The sequence below is a fragment of the Cynoglossus semilaevis genome, chromosome 5 (assembly GCF_000523025.1).
Source record: "Cynoglossus semilaevis isolate Cse_v1.0 chromosome 5, Cse_v1.0, whole genome shotgun sequence".
Taxonomy (NCBI): Eukaryota; Metazoa; Chordata; class Actinopteri; order Pleuronectiformes; family Cynoglossidae; genus Cynoglossus; species Cynoglossus semilaevis.
The window spans coordinates 14,345,514-14,368,526 of NC_024311.1; the positions used below are offsets into that span (position 1 = coordinate 14,345,514).

General features: G+C 39.9%; 4 protein-coding genes across 11 annotated transcripts in view; all 4 read right to left on the bottom strand.

Annotated features, from left to right (window-relative positions):
- Positions 1-10: 10 nt before the first annotated feature.
- Positions 11-3,667, bottom strand: mvda (mevalonate (diphospho) decarboxylase a). The gene is made up of 10 exons (XM_008310652.3): positions 3,443-3,667; positions 2,736-2,806; positions 2,487-2,601; positions 2,243-2,389; positions 1,954-2,153; positions 1,624-1,698; positions 1,268-1,486; positions 543-658; positions 351-459; positions 11-227 (listed from the first exon to the last, which is right to left on the bottom strand). Exons 1-10 carry the CDS (start codon positions 3,519-3,521, stop codon positions 147-149), a joined length of 1,212 nt encoding a protein of 403 aa, XP_008308874.1. The 5' UTR covers positions 3,522-3,667; the 3' UTR covers positions 11-146.
- A 581-nt stretch (positions 3,668-4,248) lies between these two features.
- Positions 4,249-6,523, bottom strand: pdcd5 (programmed cell death 5). Its single transcript, XM_008310654.3, has 6 exons — positions 6,013-6,523; positions 5,387-5,424; positions 5,207-5,268; positions 5,029-5,120; positions 4,861-4,932; positions 4,249-4,784 (listed from the first exon to the last, which is right to left on the bottom strand). Exons 1-6 carry the CDS (start codon positions 6,076-6,078, stop codon positions 4,737-4,739), a joined length of 378 nt encoding a protein of 125 aa, XP_008308876.1. The 5' UTR covers positions 6,079-6,523; the 3' UTR covers positions 4,249-4,736.
- A 623-nt stretch (positions 6,524-7,146) lies between these two features.
- On the bottom strand, positions 7,147-10,362 carry uraha (urate (5-hydroxyiso-) hydrolase a). Of its 2 annotated transcripts, XM_025055795.1 has the most exons (5): positions 10,328-10,362; positions 9,527-9,689; positions 8,636-8,775; positions 8,179-8,314; positions 7,147-7,383 (listed from the first exon to the last, which is right to left on the bottom strand). In XM_025055795.1, the coding sequence occupies exons 2-5, from the start codon at positions 9,578-9,580 to the stop codon at positions 7,294-7,296; spliced, it is 420 nt and encodes a 139-aa protein (XP_024911563.1). In that variant the 5' UTR covers positions 9,581-9,689; positions 10,328-10,362; the 3' UTR covers positions 7,147-7,293. The 2 variants fall into 2 exon arrangements, with proteins under 2 accessions (XP_024911563.1, XP_024911561.1); XM_025055793.1 differs by lacking the exon at positions 10,328-10,362 and having other exon boundaries at positions 9,527-9,819.
- A 1,702-nt stretch (positions 10,363-12,064) lies between these two features.
- Positions 12,065-23,013, bottom strand: part of LOC103379185 (RNA-binding Raly-like protein) — a 68,402-nt gene continuing 57,453 nt past the window's right edge. For 5 of the 7 annotated variants that reach the window (XM_025055786.1, XM_017032399.2, XM_025055785.1 and 2 more), the window contains 5 exons: positions 19,316-19,366; positions 14,022-14,191; positions 13,149-13,262; positions 12,295-12,461; positions 12,065-12,152 (listed from right to left, as the gene is read on the bottom strand). In XM_025055786.1, the coding sequence (XP_024911554.1) occupies positions 12,114-12,152; positions 12,295-12,461; positions 13,149-13,262; positions 14,022-14,191; positions 19,316-19,366 (541 nt within the window). In that variant the 3' untranslated portion in view covers positions 12,065-12,113. The remainder of the gene's footprint in view (positions 12,153-12,294; positions 12,462-13,148; positions 13,263-14,021; positions 14,192-19,315; positions 19,367-23,013) is intronic. The other 2 variants (XM_025055790.1, XM_025055789.1) reach the window with 1 other exon arrangement.

Below are 23,013 nucleotides of genomic sequence, written 5' to 3' on the forward strand. Positions count from 1 at the left end.
AACCTCTGGGCGACGTACACCTAGTGTGGTGTATGTAAAAAAATGTATTTATTACTTTTTAATAAAAGTCGTACTAATGTGTCATTGTCGAAGAAGTTATTGCTACTGTTTCTCCCGTTGAACATGAGGTCATAATTAAAAAGGCGTCACACTGTCGTTTTAGGCAATCCATTTGATCCAATCAGATGCTCCGAAGGATCCTGCACGACACAAGGTCCAGGTCCAGGCTGCAAATAATAATAATAATAATGAAGTACTTAAGATCAAAATCTTTACTTCTACAAATCGCCATCATCTTTCATTATGTTAAATGACGTTTTTTGGAGATAAAAAGCTGGATACTGTTTTACCTTGGTGCTAATAACGTAGCTTATACCCTTTGGCATGGGTTCTAGACCAATGGCCTTCACTAAGTCCTCTGGAAGAAGAGAGTCTTTTACTGGAAGACCCTTAATGAACCTGCAGACAGAGAAGAGAGAGACATTTAGGAGACACCTGAGATGAGCAGGAAATCTAGACAAAGCAGGTAAACGTCCACTCACTGTCCGCCATTGATCTCTGGAGGAAAGAAATGTTGAACCACACTGACAAACTCTGGGACATGCCGCTCAAGAGTGAAGATGACGGCGTTGGGACCTGCGTCAAACGTGTAGGCGACCTGCAAGGAAACCAAACGTAGTGGTTACGAAACAATGAGGAAGACATTTAAAAAACAAAACACATTTTTGTAAGTAAGAATGAAATCTGTTTAAGTTAAAAAACGTCCAAAATAAAAGGTTTATTTTTCTTAAACATACAAGGAAAACGCAAGCTTCACGTACAATTACGTAACAGGACAATCGATGTCTGTTCTGCACAATATCCGTTTAACTACATGACGGCAAAACCAGTAGTTTGGCCAAGCAACACAAACGATCTTATACCGCCATCTCCTGGTGGCTTCTCACTACTAAATGTACCAGTAAAAACTACTGAGTTTTTACTGGTACATTTACATTTAGAAATCTAACGTTTGAGTTTTTACTGGTACATTTACATTTATGAATGTAGAAGATTTTGTTGTCAGAGCCCCATAGAAACATAATAGACATTGCAGTATTTTATTGATCTGCTAAGGGCTGGCAAGCCTTATTTTTAAACCACTGACTTCTCCAACTGCTTTATATTAATGTATGTAATTCAATATTCAATCCTTTATATAACTGTTAAAAGACAAGCTTAAAGTGTTATGAAAAAAAATGTTGGTGTATTTCAGTGATTGTTTTACCCTGGTCTTTCCGTAATGTGCGTTGTATCTGTGCACGAGGTTGATGACCTGCCGTGACACGTTGTTGAGGTAGAAGATAGGAGGATACGTGTCCAGGCAGGTGGCATGGAACTGGTTACTGTCTTTCATGGTCAGTTCAGCAAAGGTAGTGAAGTCCTTTTTCTGCACAGCGTTGATCATCTGTACCATCCTGTCTGGGACCACGGCGTCAGCTCTGTGCTGCAAGTCCAGGGACAAAGGAGACAAAGACTCTGGTGATCAGCAGAGAACATGCATCAAATGCAGCCTGACCAACTGTATCAGGACACACTGACAACTTTGTTAGTGCGCTCAATAAAAACAAGTGAAGTAATTACCTTGAGGAGGCAGCTTGTTTGTACACTGGTCTGCATCCCTGAGGTGCTGCCCACGAGTTTACGCTCAGCACTGGCCTGTTAGGAAAAAAAAATACTGCAGTGATGTGTTTTTTCTGTTTATCATAGATTTTCTCATTTCAAGTTCTTTGGTGTTTTTTAGTTGATGCAGATCAACAAATCAAATTCATATTTTACAACAGCTCTAGTACATATATCACAGTTTATATTAAATTTGATTTTTTTTTGTGGATCACTCAGTGTAGATGTAAACACCAGGTCTAAATGAGGCTCACTCTCAAAAAAAAAAAAAAAGGAAATACTCAAACCTACCACAAGTACAAGAATTCTAAGCTCCGGCCAGTGGGTCTCTGGCTCCACCTGCTGGGCTAAGCTGTCTTTGCCGTCGTCGTCTTTTCCCATGATCCACTGCACAAACCCTCCATACATACTCCTGCACGCACTGCCTGAGCCCTGTCGTGCGATTCCAGACAGTTCTCCTTCTACGCCAAACGCCTGAGCCAGAGTGTACACTGAAAGGAAACGACCGACAGAGAAACATCAGAAAGACTCTGACTCTGTATGAACGCCCTGTTTGAGTACAATAACCTTGAACACTCACCTAAGCAGGCGAATCCTGCAGCTGAAGAGGCCAGACCTGCAGCTGTGGGGAAGTTGTTGACCGAGCAGATGTGGACTCTTTGAGACAAGCCGGTCAAATTCAGACCAGCGTCTCCATCACTGCGTCTCTTGCGTGCCAGTCTACGAACTTAACACAGACACAGAAGAATTATGTCCCCTTTATTTTTTAATAAAAAAAGCAGTTGTTTTCATTTTTCCAGCCCTGAAAAACAGAGTGAACTCACTCTCCCTGAGACAGGACTGCAGTCTTGAGTGGTTAATATCCTCCTCTTTGCCGTTGAGCCATAGTCGATCCTCCAGGAACGATCTGCTTGTTGCAACTGTCGTGGTTGTTTTGAGCTTAAAGGTAGTCAGAAAACTTGACTTTATTAACAACAGTTAATGTGATGTCAAAGATACACATTTACAGACAGTCTTTTACTGCAGCCTTTCATAATATGTCACATTTATTTGAAACCCTTATATCCAAATACCTGGTCTTGGTGTAGGGTGACACTCAAAGATGAGTTGATGGGCAGGATTAAGTCTTCATCTCTCTTCCCCCCTGAAAAGCACAGCACTGTTAGTTTCATGTATATATCACATATACACAATTTATATACAATCCCTGTATTCATACTTAGAACTAAATACAAACAACATACAAAAACTGTAAAGACCATTAGGACAAATGTGTTTTGTGAGTTTGAGCTACACAAATACAACTGACTTGACCTGACTTGATACAATATACTACGTTAATATGCGAAATACTGTATTGAGAAGAGAGCTAAATGTTTAGCTTAACTACTAAGTGCTATGAACTTTGACAAACTATACGCAAGACAAATATTCTGGCCAAAAAAGTGGCTGAAAAATTGCTAAATTAGCCACGTTAAAGGCTAAAGGTTAGCTACCTGTTACTATGATGATAACAGCTAAAAGCTACCTTTAAAGAAAATTTAAAAAGTTATCCGCTAGTCACAAGCTGCGATTGAAAAAAAGATTCGAAGGTATCCCGAACTAGTAAAGAAAATTAATCAAAATACCCGACTGACACATACTGAAAGGAGAAAGCACTCGCGTAATACATCATTTATAGTATAGTAGTAACAGTTATTCAAGAAACGGCGACACGAAAGTAATCGTTCAAACAGTATAAACCAGATACCTCTGCTAAAACACATGTAAACAAACTTACAGTATTTTATGACAGCTATATTCACAGGAGCGGTGCATGTGACGGTGTTCATCGGGTCCATACTCTCCTCTTCGGGCATGACTGTACATAAACTGACGTATAAACAGACAAACGTAAAACTGGACCACTATCAATCCAACACTACACTGATTATCAGGTATTTCACCGCTTTCCTCTCACCAACTCAACCTTGCTGCACGCGTTGGTTAGCTCTCCAACTACTGGCTGGTTCTGGACACGTGACGCAAGTCTCCGCAAATTAGAGTCGAGGTTTGTTGACGTAGTATAGCAGAAAGCCAATGAGAAGTCATCTGACCACGGTCGTCCGAAAATGGGGCAACGACGTAGACCCGCCCACTAAGAGTGGGATTTACAACAACCGAATGTGTATTTTAACAACATTGCAAGATAAAAACTATAAAAACGTAGCTTTTTTTAAAAGAAAAATTCTAGGTTAATAAACTACCCGCTTTTTTTTTTTTTAAACTTTTATACCGGAATACAGGGGTTAATTTTTTTAAAAAACTTTTATACCGGAATACAGGGGTTAGTTCATTTATCTTGAAAACATTTACTGAAGCAGGTTTAAAATAAAATTGACCGAAGACGATGTAGTTACCCAAAAGTAACACAACCTCTTTGTAATTAACTAACTTTAACACTGAAAAACCTCACCACAAGCATTTTAAGGAAAAATTCACTTATTACCAGATTAATTGTTGAGCACCATTGCACATTTCTGACGTTCTGAGGATTAAAAAAAAGGAAAGTGTATAGTCTTTGTTAACACAAAACCAAACACTGAGTTAAGGCTTCTTTTATTATTTTTATTGTGTAAACTTTTGAGACAGATGTCAGCAAATGGAAATGACAGTATTAACCTTTACATTTGCACCATCCAAGGTGGAAGCAGTTTAGAAAAATAACAACTTTTCTATTCCACTCATACAAGTGTGGTATGAGTGGAATAGAAAAGTTGTTATTTTAAAGAACTGGTGGAGCCATTTGTTGCTGCGGTTTTCAGGGATATAACAACAGAAGCACATTTTTATGTAACCAGAAGATCCTCAATATCATTTGACACTGGTTGTATTCCACCTCCATCACCAGGATGTCAACTTAATGTCCTTTTCTTTTTTTTTTACATTTGACATGACATATCAATTCCAGAAACAAGTAATATCTGTCCAGCATCCCAACAATCAGCTCTTAGGAATAAACTGGCAGAGATTCTAGGAAAGTCCAAGTGCAGCATATCCCGATTTTTTTTTCTTCCGGTAATTCCAATTCGATTTTAGTCGTCGTCTTCTTCGTCTGAGTCCATGACCTTCCGTCTGTTAAACTGAAAGAGAAAATATGTTCAAAAAAGACTCAAACATAAAAAAAAGTATCAATCAAAACATTTGTGTGGAGCTTACTTTAACCGTCGTCTTTTTCTCTGTTTGCTGGCTCACTTTTTCAAGGATTTCAATTAAGCCCGTCTCTGAAATCTAAAAAACAGAGAAACCTGCATTAGTACAAGTACACATTTCAAGACAAGACTGTTCATGGCCAGACTTCCATAACATTTACAATTTTGTTGTTACCTTTCCTCCTAAACTCCCCATGTGAGCCATTTGAATGAGATAGTTTTCAACCGCCTTGGCCTTTTCTGGCTTCACCAAAGCAAGATTACTTACTGAAAAGAAAGAGAGCGCATGTGAGTTTTTAAATGACTCTGGGACAGTTTGACAGAATATAATATACTCCTGAAAGCAAACTTACGTCTGGCACGGGCAGACTGGTCAAGAACCTGGGCCAGTATAGAGTTCCTCATTTCTGATTCTCTGAAAAAATCAGGACAATGTCACATCAGGTCAACGTATTTAGGTCACAAATCATTTCATAAGGGTTTTTTTTTTTTTTTTTTTTACAAAATGTAACAATACTTTGTAGGATATTCACCTCTGTCTGCCCTCTTCTTGCTGATTCTTTGAAGTATCCTGAAATATTTACAGTTACAGGCATTATTATATAAACCAATTCACACTTTTGTAGTGATGTCCCTTAGATTTATTTAATAATCTCAAAATTATATTAATTGTCAATATTGATATGCTGTTTAAAAAAACAATCATGAAGACCAAAACGAGTATAATTCTAAATATATATATATATAAAATCGTCATCGATCGTCTCTGCAGTTACTTTACAGATGCAACAAAAACGTATAAAGATGGTGTTTAGGTTTGCAATGATGCGGTCTATTAGTAAATAGATAGAAACATACTGTGAAGTGAACTATTTAAACCATCCTGCATTATGACAATGCTATTAGACGGGGCAGAATCAACGCTAACAGTTTGCATTGTCGTGTTTACCGTCCTTCAACTACTATCATTACACGGATAATACTTGTATGTTTGTAAACCTCAGGGTTCAACATGTGTTCATAGATGTTTCCTGTGAAAAACCAACATTGGTTGTGTTTTTTGTGACTGATTTAGCTACGTTAGCTTGAAGCACAGAGAACCCAGCAGCCCCTTATAAGGCGGCGGCTGACACGCTGCACTGCTCGGGTTTAGACTTACTCCTTGCTTTGCCTGCAGTTCCGCCATCCTCTGCCGCCTTATCGCCTCTAATTCGTCGTCTGCCATGTTTTAAAATAAAACCAAAGAGCTAGAACACTGAAAGCGAGTAAGAAAACGTGGGGGAAAAGCTCAAAATTTTATTCCATTAGCGTCAAAGGCCCTTTCACTCTGTTCAAGACAAAGCAATCGATGTCTGCGAAGTCGATCCAGTACGGAGGGGCTCAACAATCGAGCACAGATCGTTCGCATTTTGACTGTTTAAATAAATTATTCATTTCAATAATTAATCCATGAAAATGTCAAATAAATTTCACTTAAATTCACTTTTTGGTAGTACTGGAATGTCGTCGTATAATTGTGTTTCTTTATCAACTCTGCACTCTCTCCGTTGATGTAACACATTGAAAAATAATACGCCTTGATGTCTGTGTAAGTTCTCAGTCATGCAGGTGATCTCATTTCATCAAGGGCAGCTGGTTTCTTGAAGACGTTTCACCTCTTATCCATGAGAAACATCTTCAAGAAACCTAACCGGTCTGTGTACAATAACTGCTTCGAACAAACCCGAATGTAATTTTTATTTTGGCCAACAGGGGAGCTCAAATACGTACTCATTTGAACAGATTCTATGTTCACGACGTTTATTGTTATGTACATTGTGAGAATGAAGCATTCAAACAGTGGAATGAAACTCTGATATATAAAAGCACAGGAATGAACCACCAAAGGCAGTAACAAAACACTAAATTATCAGAAATAAATGAGCTAAATTAAAATCAGATGAATTGTCCTGTAGATGGACTCCTCATCCTTGTCTTCTGCCCCTCTATCCATTTTAATGTTAAGATGTTTTAATGTTTAATGTTAAGTTTTTCTCACTCTTGGTCGAACCAAAGAAATACAGCTTTTCTGAATTAAGTCACATTATTTACCCATTTTCTAATATTATTTTGTATTCTATATTACAAAAATGATTTGTAAACTTTTACAAACTAAAAAACTTTTAACTAAAAAAAAACAGAGCTCTTGTATACAGACAGAGAACATCAAACATTGCTACTTCCAAGTAATACATTTTTTATTACTTACAAATCCATATGACCCATCTTGGATCAGATTCTAAAATGTGATATTTATACATTTTTTATTACTTAGAAATCCATATGACCCATTTTGGATCAGATTCTAAAATGTGATATTTTAAAAAGTGATGTTTATGAGGAATTTTGCTGCTGGCTGAAAGATGGAGACGCCCGTGGCCCCTGCCACGTCATTTGACCTCTAGCTCCCCCTGTATGTACTGTAGGAGAAACGGCTGAGCAGCAGGGGGATGTGGTACTTCTGCTCAGTGTTTGTTATAGTGAAGACAATCTGTAAGAGACGAGAGAACACAAAGAACTGCAGAATGAAGTTTTCATAACAACTCTGTGTAGAAGAAGTTTCCTCGAAGGTCAGTGCTGTCAATCACCAACTCAATGAAAAATAAGAAGTCAGTTTTCCAGAGGAAAAGTTATCAGTAGGTGAAGATAACATATCACTGTCTATTAGTCTGGCTCTAGACTATGTACAGTACAAAAAAAGACACATTTACAGTCTTTTTTATATATGTTATATTACTGTATTCATCCAAATATAGGACAAGTAATTTTTTATAGTTTTTTTTTCGTTGAAATTAACATGATATAACAATCCGTCTTATAACCCGCGACTAACCATTGACACATGCTGATGGCTGTCCTGGTGGTCATTACACGACCGCAACAGCAGAGGGTGCCAGCGTTTTGTATTGTTTAACTGCACAGCTGTTTAATGCAACAATGTGTTTTCTGTTTCTTCGTCCAACTGCTCGACTAATAAAGAGATCAACCTGCAGCTCAGTGACAGGCATGCTAACCGCTACACTGTGAAACCAAAACCTCGTTCTATATTCCATATACTTAGGTAATGATACATCCATCATTGAGGCTCAGCTGTAATATTGTCAGTGTAGCACTGTTTGGTTCTTGCTCTCATATTTTTTTAAATCTCTTTTCACCCACAACATGTATCCTTACAGAGCACATAAAACCTGTAACACATTGTCACTGCCTCAAACTGTCAACCGATACTGTTTATAGAACAGAACTGAAGCACAAAAGCACTTAACACACAGCAGAAGATTCTTACCTCAACGTAGGGATAAAAGCAGGTCTCCCCCAAGCTCGCCCAGTACCCAGCTGTCTCAAAATACAGTTTGTACACACCAGGTGTGAAATTCTCTTTGGTAATGAGTCCTGGGCAACGTCCGTCTTCATTAGTGATTCTGTGGGGATGAACAACAAGTCAGGAACTGTGAACTGTGGGATAAACAGGAGTAATGACTCTGTTTATTGACCTTTCTTGATCTATAAACAGTAAAAGTGGTATTTTAAGGTATCACAAAATCACGTGGGGTGCAAAAAAAAAAAAAAAAAAACGCATCAAAATAGTTTACAGCGGGGAATGCATTGTTTGTGATTCGTTGTTCAGTGATTCAGTTTGTTTTCCTTGGGCTCCTTTGCCATAAAATACCATCAAATGTAAAGGTCAATCCAGATGTTTTTTTTTTAGTGTTGTGTTTGAGTCATTGTTGCAGGTCATTTACCCTGTAGTTATTTGTGTCCAAGCATTTGTACATGGGTCCTGTCGATGCAGAAAAAGGATCATGTTTGATCCTGGGACCCCCATGGCGGTGTTCAGCACATGAGTGGTGAGTGGACTGGGCGAGCCTGCCATCGCTGTGGGCTGAAGAAGAGGGGAAAAAAAACAGAACAAAAATCTTCTTGATTTAAAAACACCTGTGATCCCACTATAGATTGTAGTCCATGACATTATCACGATCATGTAACTGCTTTCATTTTGAGTTATTGGTGTGTATATAGTAATTTGTACAGGGAAAGATGGAAATTAAAATGCCAGGCACTACAAGGTCCAAAATAAATTAATTTACAGATGGGTTTTACATAGACTGGACCTAATGGACCCAAAGGGCAAGAGTCTCACAGATTAACAAGAGCAGGTTAATAACCGTCAGGATGATGGGGAACAGATGAAGTTAGTTTGTTTACCTCCAGTGAAGCACAGGGGGGAGGGGGAGTTGTAATGGTACAAACAGCATTAATCTTTTGGTACAGCAGCTTAATCTAAGTAGATTAAAAAGTAATGTTAAAAGTAATTTATTTTACTTTTTATTTCTTCTCTAGGGATTACAAATGTAGATCTCTCCATTCCAATTTTAGTGATCTGAGGTTCAGGATCTGTATGTTATAGCGTTGTGTGTCTACTATCCTGACAATTTTCCTACAATTAAATTGTTTTTAAATAAAAAAACCTCAATATACAGTAATGCCTATAGTATTTTTGTACATCACAATATTTTGTTCTTGCTTAAAACTAAAAGTTAACAGTTTTATGTACTATATACAAGCCTGTGGGTGTTGGTAATAAATTACTTATAATGTCCTAGTTTTGCTCAAATCAATATTTTTCTACTCACCTTATGATCAGGCAGAATGTGATCCTTCAGCGTCTGCAGTCTTTTCAAACTCATGTGCAACAGCAGATAAAAGCTAAACTGATCCAGTGACGGGACGTTACTTAAACATCGTCTGCTAACACATGAGCGTCACACATGTGAGTGCAGCCGACTCCATTCAGCACTGTAAACACACCAGACATGGGTTGATCTTTTGTCAGACTGGTTTTGTAAGACTTCCTGTGAGGTCACACTAGGGCTGCAGCAAAAGAAGAAGAAGTGTGGAAATAAACGGTTCTTTTAACTTCACACTCGTGACGACAAAAAGACGTTTCTTTTGTTTGGATATATTAACTTGTCTAGTGACTGCAGGGTTAATCAATCATTATTAGTCTTTCCTAATCTACAGACAGCCATGTGCTTCCCCTCCCCTTCCCACACGAATACGAAGTGATTAGAAAATATGATCTAACTGTAAGGTTAGATTTGTGGTAAAACAAACTAGAGGTGGATTCACTACATCATTAAAGAAGTGTTGTTTGGTTAGTTTGTTGAATCAAAAAATAACAACATTCACAGAATAAAATTAATATATTTCTTAAACAGAGAGCAGCCCTGCGTCACAGAACTGACTAGAACTTCACAGAATAAGTGAATCTTTTTTTTAACAGAAGTGCAAACAGAAAGTCTGTGGAAAATTTGTAAACATAAAATATTTGTGCCTCAAAGGCCATGACTGAAGGGTGTAAGTCTATGGTACAATGTGCTTCAAATAAGTTATCGCTCACTGTATTTGTTTTGTTTGTTTTTTCCCATTCCTACCTGTACTTTTGCAGTCCTTTTGCTGAGTTGTCTTCCGGTATCTTCTTGACATCGACCTTACCTCAACCAATGATTCGTTGTTGCTGTTGTCTTCCGGTATTTGACATCGACCTTACCTCAACCAATGAGATAAGCGGGATTCTGTATCGTCATAATCGTGTGCGAGTGTGCTGTCAGCTCATTGGTCACAGAGCGGGAGCGCGTCTGGAGATAACTTTACCGTACATTTGTATATAAAGCGCTCTGTTATTCAGTAATTAAAATGACATTTTTCAAACTATTTTTGATTCTAACGTTTATACGGGACAAAGTGCACTTTCAGCTCAATACTGGACGCGCATTCTTGTTTCTAAATACGGAACGTATTTCACGCGTTGACAGCCTTAGTTGAGTGGTTCAATAGTTAATTCATTGGTTCACTGGCTGCTTTACGGTTGCTTGGTTTGCTGGCGAAATGGTTGGTTACTGAATGGTTGACAGGGTGGCAGGTTGATTGGTCGTTATGTTTGTTTATTATCTGGTCTGTTGGTTGATTGGTGTTTTGGTTCGGTAATTCGTGGAATCATTGGCTGGCAGAACGGTTGGTTTGTTAAGTTATTGATTAAATGGTTGTATTTGATGGTTGATCAGTTGTTCACTTGGCTATTCAGTTACTTTATGAGTACTAATTTGGGTCACTAATTTATATAGCTTTATGTACCAACACTTCCATGGTTCTGGCGTCCTATTCGTCACATACTGTTGTAGTACTTTTTCAGTTTTTGCGGGAAAAAAAAGAAAAGAAAAAACAGACACCACCAACATCAACATTTTGAGTCAATATGAAAATACTTTTACTACTGTGACAATGAGTATTTTCACTTGGCTTAACTCTAAATTGTAAACCAAACCGAAAAACATGTAACATTATAAGAATAATATTAACATTATTGTTGTCTTAAAATCAAAAAGGTCCTAAAACAAGACTAAACGTAGACAGTTACAGTTTTAAGTTTTACAAGAATACACCATATTACACACTGACTGGCCTTTCACTGCTCACAGTGCCAAATACAAAGTAGAAGAGTGGCTTTTTTTTCAAGTTATTAATATGAAGTTGATACATTTTTTTTATTATTGGATGTTTATAGATGTAGGAGAAATTAAACACTGGAGTAAAACATTGTTTTCAACCGGGTCATTAAAAAAGGTTGGTTCCTTCCACAGGAGATTTATCTGTGTGTGGACCATATATATATATATATATATGTCCTACTTTGAAATTTAGATTAAACATTAGGATGAGTGGTTACTACACAGTGAATTAGTCTGGCTTAGTATTGGGTCACATAATAATAGGCCTTTTAACGAACAAAATGTAGTGGTTAGAAACTGGAAGTAACTCAAAACAAAAAAAACCCCTCATCTGTCCCTATGTTAGCTCATGCTAATTTTCATACTAATACTAATTCATATGACCTCAGGCCTGTGATTCAAAGCTGTCGAGTGAACTAGAGGGTATGTGGGTTTTTTCACAGGGAGGGTAATTGGTTCTGGTCATGTCCCGGCTGTTCAAATGAATGGAGCTCAATGTATTGTCCTAATCTAGGTCAGTGATTTGCATTTAGCATTGAAGCACAGTCACACAACCAAGCTCTTGTGATACTGAACTAAATGTGGTCAGGTGTCTGACATGTGCACCCAATTAGGACAACAGTGCTGCTGTAGATTGTTGTTGTTGTTGTTGTTGTTGTTGTCTTCGACAGTGGTTGGCACTCCAGTCTACAACTGCCCAATCTTCCGGTGCTCATATTTCCTCTTCAGGGTCAAAGCTGTGGCTGCTCACCTGTGACACACACACAGTCCTGACAATTAGCTACCACCTGGACAGACTGGCTGAATGTGATCAACAAATATTACAGAATTTGCAGTCAGTGTCCATCAGTACTGAATGATGTACTGTAGACCAGAGGTAGCGATGCATTTACCAAGTGGTGGTCCTGATAATCGTCATCAGATTCCTTCAGGTCAGGAATGTCCCTGAGGATTTGATGGTGGGAGCTGGGAGGAGAGAGAGAGGAGAGGGAGTGGTCCGGGCTGCTGGACGACAGAGCGTAGGGTGAGCCGACGGGACTGTCCTCTCTCAGTGGACACCCTGAGATGGGTGAAATATTATATCTTGGTTAAAAATGGTCATTTTTGGAAAGAAATCATTTTCTAATTAGAGTCATTAGATCTTGACCTGAAAATCTTTGAATTTATGTTTTTACTAATTTGATTAATTGCTGTTTAAGGCATACTCTTTTTTTGTAAATTTATTATAATTGGTTATCTAATGTTACTTTTTGTTTTTTAAAAAACGTTCAAAAATGTAATTAATTTTTTTAAAACATTTATCTTTACGGAAAGCCTAATATTTACTTTCCCTTAGCTTTATTTTATCTTGGATTTCTTTTACTAAACTAAATCGGCCACAAGGTGGCAGCAGCGGCTCTACTGAGATCGCTGTCATCCGTCTGCGTTTATAAAATGTCAAAGAGCAGTTGCGTTAAAACCAATTTGAATCCTGTTCCAGCACACTGTCCTCATTGTTAGCTGCTGATTTGGGCTTCAACTGAACCAGACAAAGAAAAACCCGACTGAAAAGTACAACGACTGAATCTCCAGCTGTGCTATTGGCTCCTGAATCATTCTGATTGGGGTTGGGACTTCTGCAGCTAATCAAGCAGAAATCTGAAAAGGCCCTGGAAGTCAAGTCTCATCTTGAAAAATGTTTTGATGCATGAAGTTTCAGTTTCACGCCTGCCGACCCTCCCACTGTCTGCATCCATGAGTGTCTCACCCTTGTGGTCACTCCTGTGCGTGTCCATCCTTTCGAGGCTGTCGAGCAGCCCATCGATCTGTGTCTTTATCAGAGTCAGCTCCTTTTTAATCACCTGCAACTCCTCCATCCCCACTGCAGGCACAGAGAGAGGGTGAGGGAAGGGGTGAGGGACAATTTGGGGGGGGGACGTTATTACACCTGCTGCAGTTTTAGATGAGCTGAATGTTAACCAGCATCTGTGTACTGTAGAAGAGAAGTGTGATCATTAGTCTTTTGGATGCAAAAGTCAAGCAGTCTAATCTTTTTATCAACTTTTTAGAACAAATTTCTCTGTGTTTCTTTTGTTTTCCTTTTTTCCTCTGAAAAAGAAGAAAAATCCTGACCCCTTTTTTGTGTTTTCTTTTTTTGTGAGGAGGGAATCTAAGAAACCAAGAGACGTGGAAAATGTGGACAAGCATTATTAGTCACAGTTGAATAAATTAGCATATGATCCATGGAGCCTCCGTCCTCATGGCAACCATTTTGGACAAGGACCATGAAAATGATGTTTGATGTCTATTAGTCCAGGAGTTCATGATCGGAATCATTAGCATTTAATTTTCTCAAAAAGTCCACTTTATAAATGTTCTAAATGATGACTCTCAAAGAGAACGACGCTCCATCTTCACTCTCTGTGTCCTCTGTGACAATTAGTGATGTCAAAATGGCCGCGTTAATCTGAGGCCGGACTACCATGGCCGAGGACGACAGCTTCAACGATGTTTTGGAAGTAACTCTCAACACAACATCATCTCAACTATGATCTGATTTAATCCAACAGAAAGAAGAAAGTTTGAAGTGTTTGACAAACACCGGTTTTTAAAAAAATTCTCCCTCGATCGTGTAACTCACGTTTCGCCGTGGTTGAACTGGTGGAGTGGCCTCTGGAGCCTTTGGAGTGGGTTCTGTCTCGACTGCGTCTGTGACCAGAGAGGTAAGAGGACGAACGTGATCTCTTGGCCAAACTGGATCCTAGGGATGAAGGAGACATGGAGGCAGGGACACGCTGGTAGTCGTACGTCCTGCAAAAAAGGAGCAGAATCACGATGCGATTCTTTCATGAAACTGGTTTGTTTGTTCACGGGTCTGAAGGACGGCGTGAATCACAACCGAGCATGAGCCTGTGATGGACAGCAGAGACGCGGCCCCTTTGTTTTTTGTTTTGTTTTTGTCAGTCTGTCTCATCTGTCTGCCGTGTCTGTGAGGATGCAAAGCTTTTAAAGGCGTCTACAGCTGCCGCCTGTGATGACTTTACTTTTTCTGTCCAGATCGATAAACAGCACACTACAACGCTGTTGAAATCTAGGACACAGGGTGGAATCTCTCTCTCTCTTTTTCTTTTCGGCGGAGAAAATATGACCTTAAAACAGAGTTGTCTGCAAACGTTAATCATAAAGTTTTATTGAAAACCTTTCTATTCCACAAGATAACAAGATATAGGTCAGCTGATTCAAATTGAACACATTAAGTTTAATTGATTTCATTCTGCTGCTGGTAGTGTTTAGAAAAATCTAGGTCATGTTCATCTGAACAGACACTGTCTCCGTGGTAACGCTTTTTTTTTGGCAGAAATGTAACTTCTTAACCCCAACCCAGGAACCTGTATAAAAAAATGTTGCATTTGAATAGGATTTCTTAATTATTTAGTGTTTTTTTATTATTCAACAACTTGGCCGAACACTAGGTCCTTGTTTAAATAAACTAGTTGTTATTGAAACGCTGAGCAAATCATTGAAATATTTATCATTTTTTACTTCAAATACAATCACTAAGATTTGTATTATAAATCTAACACCTAAATGTAAATGTAATCTAGCGCCCTCTGCTGTTGCGGTCGTGTAGCAACCTTGGACTTTCAGCACGTGTCAACCGTTGAAGCCCGGTTATAAGACCATAGTTTTTCACATCATTTTCAATGAAAAAAACCTTGTCCTACATTCGGGACAATAAGATAAGTACGATAAATATTGTCAAGCAAATATTTCTTAACTACATTTTTTTGATTTTTTTTTGTTACAAGACAAAGGGCTATTTCTTTTTGAGCAAAACTTCATTTTGCGTCAAACTTGACGACACATGATGAGATTGTTGTAAAGAACCAGACGAACAAACTGATGGTAAACTAATGTCATGTGTGTCCCCTGTGACAGCATCACCAAGAGGAGGGACAAAGATGCTGAAAGTCTGGAAATGTTGACTAAAGATTGGAGCGCATTCAGCTAAGTTTCAAATAAGTCTGTCTTCTATTCCATCTTATTCTCTCTATCTCTGCCTCTGTCTTCTATCTGCGCTGCACTTGCAGAGCCTGCTCCCCGTGGACAGCTCCATGTTTCTATCTGTCGCAGAATGTAATTGGTTCTGTCAGAGCCAATCAATAGATCCCCGCCGTGCAGCCAGTGCAGCTGACAGCGGGGGAATCACAGTCGCCCTCGCTGTAGCCACAGAAATGAACCTGCATTTCTGCATTTGTGTCTTTTTTTGAAAAAGAAAACAGAGCTGGTGTTATGATTGTCTGATCCGCTCTCACGGCAAAAGAATAAAAACCCAATCGATTTTTTACTAAAAACAGCTGCTCGGAGCCTCGGAGCTCCGTTAAACCAGACATTTCAGAGGTTTAGGTGGAGTTACAGCTGCTGTTAAAGACACAGAGACTCAGACCGGATGATTTACCTGGTGCAGTTAATGCTTGACTTTTTTGTCGCACAGTTCTTTAGCAGATTCTCTCAAGGTCACAGTGACCTTTTCATTCATTCCTGCAAACCTCTGAACCAAAGGCCTGAAAAAGTTATTGTATGATGTTTGGTGGAGTTGTCCACCCAGCTGGAAATTCCTGCAAACCTCTGAACCGAAGGCCTGAAAAACGTATTGTATGATTTGGTTTGGTGGAGTTGTCCACCCAGCTGGACAAGGTCAGCTGACTTCACTGTGTCCTGGTGTGTGACGCTCAACATGAACAATTTATAAATGTGAAAAAATTACTACTGATAATATGTCCTGGTTGCACCAGTGTGTCGTTCAGGCGAATGCTAAGCTAATTTATAGAACAAGTAAGGATTTCAATCTCCTTCAAAGAAACACACAGTGGAACATTGGTTTTGAACTTAATTTCTACCCGAAGGTCGTTTCGTGAACCGAAAAGTTTGAAATCTAAAACAATTTTCCCCCTAGGAATCAATGTCAAATGGATGAATCCATTCCTGGAACCGGATATTGTTGGCTCGTTCAACAACCAAGATTGGGTACGGCAACCAGGGCAATTTTTGGTGAAAAAATCAAGATTGTGTACAACAACCAGGGCAATTTTTGGTGAAAAAAATGTGTCGTCCAGAGTGCAGTAGTTCGACAAACAGACATCGACAACGAGGCTCAAGTTCAAACCAGCATGACACATTTGTTCTGGTCAACACCCATGATTACCCATCACACCATGGCCAACTAGTGGCCAACTAAGTACAAAACAATGGGCGGTATTAAAACAGGAATGATATCATGGGATCCAGTGTAAAAAAGCTGGGCCAATAAGATTACATGGATTACTGCAGTGGTGACCTCTGGTGACCTCTGGGAGAGTTCGTGCAGTACGTCAACAATGGTAAAATAGACAAACAGCCTGAAAAAACACATCACTTCAGACAGCAGCGAGAAACGGCTCCTGGTCCGTCCACAGATTCTGAACGTTCTGACGGTAATCCGGGGGGATCTCGTTACAATCTGGATGAAGGACAATTTGTGCGCAGTTAAAGCGTTTTCTGCGAAGTCCCCGGGAGTGTTGTATTTCATAAGCAACATGAGGTCAGAGCTGTCAGCTGCGAGGGCCGTGAGCAGCGCCCTGGTGTAGATTTACCGCCGCGGCCGTTAACCAGTCAATTAGCGGCGGCTCGGCTGTTGTTTTCTGCTCTGTAATACCGTGTGCAGCCTCCGGACTCAGTGGAGAGGTTTGTTTGCTCAGCACGTACACGCGGACACACACACACACACAGAGCTACCTCAATGTCACGTAAGGATGAAGCGTATTAGACCACCCTAAGTGTGGAAGATTAGGGGCTTTGAGCGGTGCCCATGCAGCGAGTCGTTGAGACCGAATACTTCTGGGAGTCTGAAGTCTTTCAGAGCAGTTTGCAGGGGCGGTCCGACGCTGTGTTGTTGAAGCGGCTTTCAAGTGTCATCTCCAAGAATGGAGGCTTAGACAATAAGAGACTGTGGACGAGGGAGGATTACAGACAAGTCTACCGGTGTGTGTGTGTGTGTGTGTGTGTGTGTGTCTGTGCGGATAAGACCCCGCACTGAAAACAGCTTTGAGCTCGGGCTGACATCAGGGCTGACATCAGGCTGACATCTGTGTTGAAAGTCACTCTTCTTTCATGTTTGCACAAGAGAACCAGGGGATAAATAAAAAAAAAACAGTCATTTCTCTCTGTCCTAATGCAAAAATGTGGACAAACAACAAACAACAAACAACTAACACACACACATACGCACACACACACGGTCTCATCTTCACCCCCAAGGCAAACACATGTGCCTGTGCTCACATAAATATAACCGTGCACAGCCCGCAGTGGTGCTGGCCAAAAGCAGGGGACATAATTATGCACTGTGTTGAAAACAAATTAAAAATCAGTGGCGAGTGTTTCCCCCTGAGCATAGGCATAGAAACTGCAGAGGAAAGCAAATCAAAGGTGGTGGGGGGGGGGGGAAGAGAAGTGACAGTTTTACCCCACAGCGGTCAGAGGCTTGATGCATGTGTGTGTGTGTGTGTTGTGTGTGTTGTGTGTGTGTGTGTGTACAATGTCACCGCATGCTTTTATTTAGCTGTGAGAAGTGCTGTTTTCATGAGGTGATGAAAGTTGGTCCCCGAGCACTTTCAGCTGAGGACCAACAATAAAGAAGGTACGTCCCACCACCATTTGACTGTAACCTCTGCCCCTCACACAGAGAGCCGGTCCCTGACAGGTCCAAACACGAGGACACGGCCCGACTGACGAACGCAACTGAACGAGTTTGTGAAACGGCATTTCAAAGACTTTTACTTTATATATTTTTTTTATATATATTTTTGGGCATAAACAATGAATGTATCCACCCCGTGGGGCTGCAGGCCAACTGTGAGTCACACACATCCCGACCCAGTGGTCAGGCCTCTCTGTTGGCAGGTCAAAGACAAAGTCAATCCCACCAGGCATCGTGAATCACCGCCGCATGAACTGGAAACAACGTGAAAAAATAATCTGGGTCACTGGAAACATTTTCACGTTGGCACAAAACTGCAGGGGGCAGTAATGGAGCATGTAATATATGTTATTCAAATCTACATAAATATATTAACTATTCACTGAATGTAACTGAAAATTAGTTGGAAAAAAAAAACCCAAAGCCAAACAGAAACAAAAATAACCTTGTCGTTTCTGTCAATGCTCTGAGTCATTCAAAAATGTTATAAAAAGGGAATGTTGCCAAAACAAAAGATAAAGCTTAAAATAAGTAAGGTAAAGTAAAAAAGGGAGAATCAATTTGTTTTAAAAAAATTCAAATTGGCAAAGAAAACTGAGAAGAGACAAAGATTAGCTATCCAAAAACAAAATAGCTAAGAGCTAAACTTAGTAAACAAACTGTTTACTAAGGAAATAAAAGGAAATAAAAGTAACCTTAGAAATTACCAAAATGTTAACAAACATTTTAAAAAGTCTAAGGAATATGTAAATTTCAATTCAAAGCATATTTTACTGTGGTTGAAAAAAATGTCAAAAGTCAACTGTATGGGTTAGCCAGTTAGCCAGTTAGCCAGTTAGCTAATTAGCCAGTTAGCCATATGAAAAAGGACGTGATCGCAAACTTAGGATTTCCTATTAAAAAAAAAGACAAACTACACGACCTGTGCGCAATTAATAAATGACTTTTTTGTGTATGTTTCCACAATTCCAGGTCACATCTGTCTACGACCTGTCACTGCCTGTGGAGCAGTGACTGTGTGACATCATAAGCAGTCGACGTTTGACTGACAGCTGCGGAGGGAGGGGGGGGGGGAAGATGGTAAGAAGACGAACTGGAGACAGCAGGGCAGCGGAGCGGGAGAATGTGCTGCTCCAGCCTCGTCCACTTTAGCTTTAGTGACAGCTGAGGCGCGGCGTGTGTCTCAGTGACGGTACCTGTCATGGTAGTCCTCGTGGTAGCTGTCATAGTCCAGGTCCAAGTCAGATCTGCAGGAAAGAGAGAGGAGGACAATGGAAGAGGTTCTTTTTTGTTTTTGTAAAGTATTACTTTACTTTTAGAACATGTTGCTGTAGAAGACGCTGCGGTGTATTTGGAAGTTCCTCCTGTGAACAAAACCTGGAGAAAACCTACACACACCAGGGTAACATGCTAACTCCGAAAAAGCATGTATTAAGACGATGATGATGTTAATTTGATGCAAATTTAACTGTTGGATAGGGAAAATAATATATGCAAGAATATGAATAAAAATAAAAAATTTCCTTGTGTACCACTAGAGAGCGCTCGTGTACTACCGGTGGTACGCGTACCACAGTTTGAGAACCACTGGTTTAAAGTGTTTTTTGTTTTGTTTCCCAGGACAGCTGATTGACAGTGTATTTTTTGTTTCCCAGGACAGCTGATTGACAAGTGTTGACAAACAAACAAAACGTCAACTTTAACAACCCCTCCTGTGTTGACAAACACGTGTTGTTCAGTGCAGGTCGATTTGATGTAGCGGCGTTACACGGTGCAACATCACTTCATCTGGAAAGAACACGGCGTTCATGATCTGCAGCCAGCTGGAAACAGAACGACGCTGTATCTGTGCTGCTGCCACATCAAAGTGGAAAATCCTCAGAAATGGTCCCTCACTCCACCAGCGGCTGCCACCATGAGCTCACTCAGGCGGGCTGTTTACTGCAGACCCTGCATTAGCAGCTGAGTGACATGACGGGGGTGAAACTCCTGCGAATGGATTGTGTGGAAAGGTGGTGCAGCGTGAACCTGCCCAGACAAAATGAGTGACGCTGAGCCCGAGAGAGCGTTCATGTGCAACGGACCTCCATTAGTCACTAATCCTCACCCAGAGTAGCTGTCTCTGACTGTCTCTGCAGAACGTCCACTGCACTGAGTCACCACTGGGAGCGCTGTTTGTCTTTCTTCATATTATCTCTCAGACCTTCTCAGTCTTTAGACTGACCTGAGCCAATCCCAGCTGACTATTATTTATTTACTGCAATTGTTTTTCTTTCTGTTCGTCTATGCCGCAGTGACAGGCTGGACATACAGGTGGCGTACTCTTCCACTAGTTGGCAGCAGATGGCTATAAAAAAACTAAAAGAGAGCAAGAAAGAGAGACTTCAGAGGTGTTGAAGAAGATCTTTGCGTTTCTTTCTTTCTTTCTTTTTCCTGTGAGCATATCAAGGTTGTGTTCAACTAAACAGGGACGGGTTTTACACTGTGTTCGTAAAATGAAACTAGAAGATTTACTCTTGGTGTAAATTTTTTTAAAATTTGAAATGTACCATAAATTTGGACTCAAAATAAGTCTGGAAAGTTGAAAAATTACACTTGATGTTTTAGTTAAAGTGGGACGGCATGAATAATGAAACATAATATGTGTAGTCCCAAAAAACCTTCTCTGATGAACCATGGCGTCTCCACTTAGTAGTTAATTTCATCACTACTTCATCGTTGCTCATCTCTAAAGTTTACCATTGCCTTGATGTCTGTTTTTGGTCTGTTTTTTTATATCTTATGCGCTTGAGTTCTTATGACAAAAACGTCCAGAAAGGTAATGTTCTTTAAAGCAAAGCTCTCTCTGTGACCCTGAAGATGAACATACACACGAGGAGATGGATGAACGCCTCAAGGCGACACCTGGTGGATAAAACAGACAGGTTTTTTTTTTTTGATTAAACTTAAATGAGGTGATTTGACCTTGAAGACCAAACAACTCTGTTTGGACCACAGCACCAAAACAACACGAGTTTCTTTGAGTAAATAAAAGGAGAGCGGAACAAATGGGAAGAGAGTTGAGCAACAACATTATTCTTAAAGTAGTTTTTTTCCTCTTTACTCAGTAATGTCAGCCTGGAGAAAGGAAGAAAATTACAGCGATTTCACCAAAGTTCTCACATCTGAGCTGTTGTTCACAGTCCGTTTGTTTCACACTTTCATTCTCGGGTTAGCCTTCGCCACCGTCTCTGAGGCAGAGTTGACTAAAGTTCACTGAACCTTTTTAACTCTTTAATGTCTGAATATCTATAGTTTATTTGTTAAAAAACTGAATGTTGACTTTTAAGATAAATAAATGTTTATTTGTTTGACAGTGACAGGCAGGTCACAACCAGGCTGCAGAATTGTAAAACGATGTGTGTTTTAGTGACGACAGACGATTGGATGATCAATTAAGACTAGCTGGTGTGTGTGTGTGTGTATTTCTGTGTGTGTGTGTGTGAAAGAGTCAGACAGAGGCAGATGGACAGCAGGGTCACTAAAGGCTAATTAATTTCTATTCATAATTTCTCAAGTGCCAAAGCAATCCATTAGACATGGCTGGCTATAAATCATTTCAGCCTCAGAATGAGCACACGCGTGTGTGTGTGTGTGTGTGTGTGTGTGTGCATTAAACAAGAGCAGGTTCTAGTTTTGTAAAGCACGGCGATTTCTTTAACACAGCGAATTAAACACTTCTTTAAAAAAGATTCATAAAAAAAGAACGTGATGGTTAACTGTTCTGCCAGTAGAGGGCATCGCCACGAGGTTTGTCTTGATGTCATGAGTGGCGTTGGATTTATGTCACAGCCGTTGGAAAAGGTGTAACTTTTGGGACACATCATCAGAGGTGAATCACTTTCAACACTTGACACCCTCGTCAACGAACAGCAGAAAAATATATTTTTTTAAAAATCATCAGATAAAATCATCAGATGGTGTGGAAGTTTATGTGTGTGTGTGTGTGTTGGATAGAGACCTTTTAAGAAGGTAGCTGAAGCAGGTAGGAGATGTAACTGAGGCAAACATCTTGACATGTGAGTCACGGACAGATCTGGTTATTTTTTTAAAAATGAAACATCGTTCATTCAGAATCAGGTAAGATTATAAAATGGAAATAATGTAAGTTGTAATGCGTTCTTTCTGTGCGGCCCGGTAAATGTTGACCCACGAACTGGTGCCGGTCTGCAGCCCGGAGGTTGAGGACCACTGCTCTAGTGGTCATTAAATTTTCTCATAAACAAATAAAATTTTCTGGTTAAAATGTTAGTCAAAGGACAAAGATACATTCTCTTCTGGGGTCTTAGGAACTCCCCCCTCCCCTTCACCCTCGTCTGTCCTTCTTCTCTGTCTTTGTGTGTGGACGTGAGGACAGCATGAAAAAAGAATGAGACAAACTATCAGAAATATGGATCCATTGGCTCAGGGCTTCATTAGATGCCATTTAAATTTAAGTGACTTTCACTGACAATAAATCAAAGTGACATTTTATATGAGGCCCTTGTTTTCTTTATTGCACTCATCTGCCCCAGTCCTGGGTAAAAAAAAAAAAAATCAGTTCACATTATGATCAAACTCCATTAGGGACGAGCCAGACAACAAGTGCAGACAGAATGACTCTGTGACAAACAGCCTGTAGTTTTACTGTCCAATTTTTTTTTTCTCTCTCCACATTCTGACTTTTATACAGGCCACACAGTGGTAGAGTGGTTAGTGCTCATGCCTTACAGCATATGCAATTTAATGTGATAGTGCAATCTGCATCCCATACCTGGGATTTTTAGGGCATTTTTGTGTCATTTTCTTTGATTTCTTCAGATTGTTTGTCTGAAATGTTTTTCGGGGAGAGGTCGATTTTAAGTCAATTTTTAGT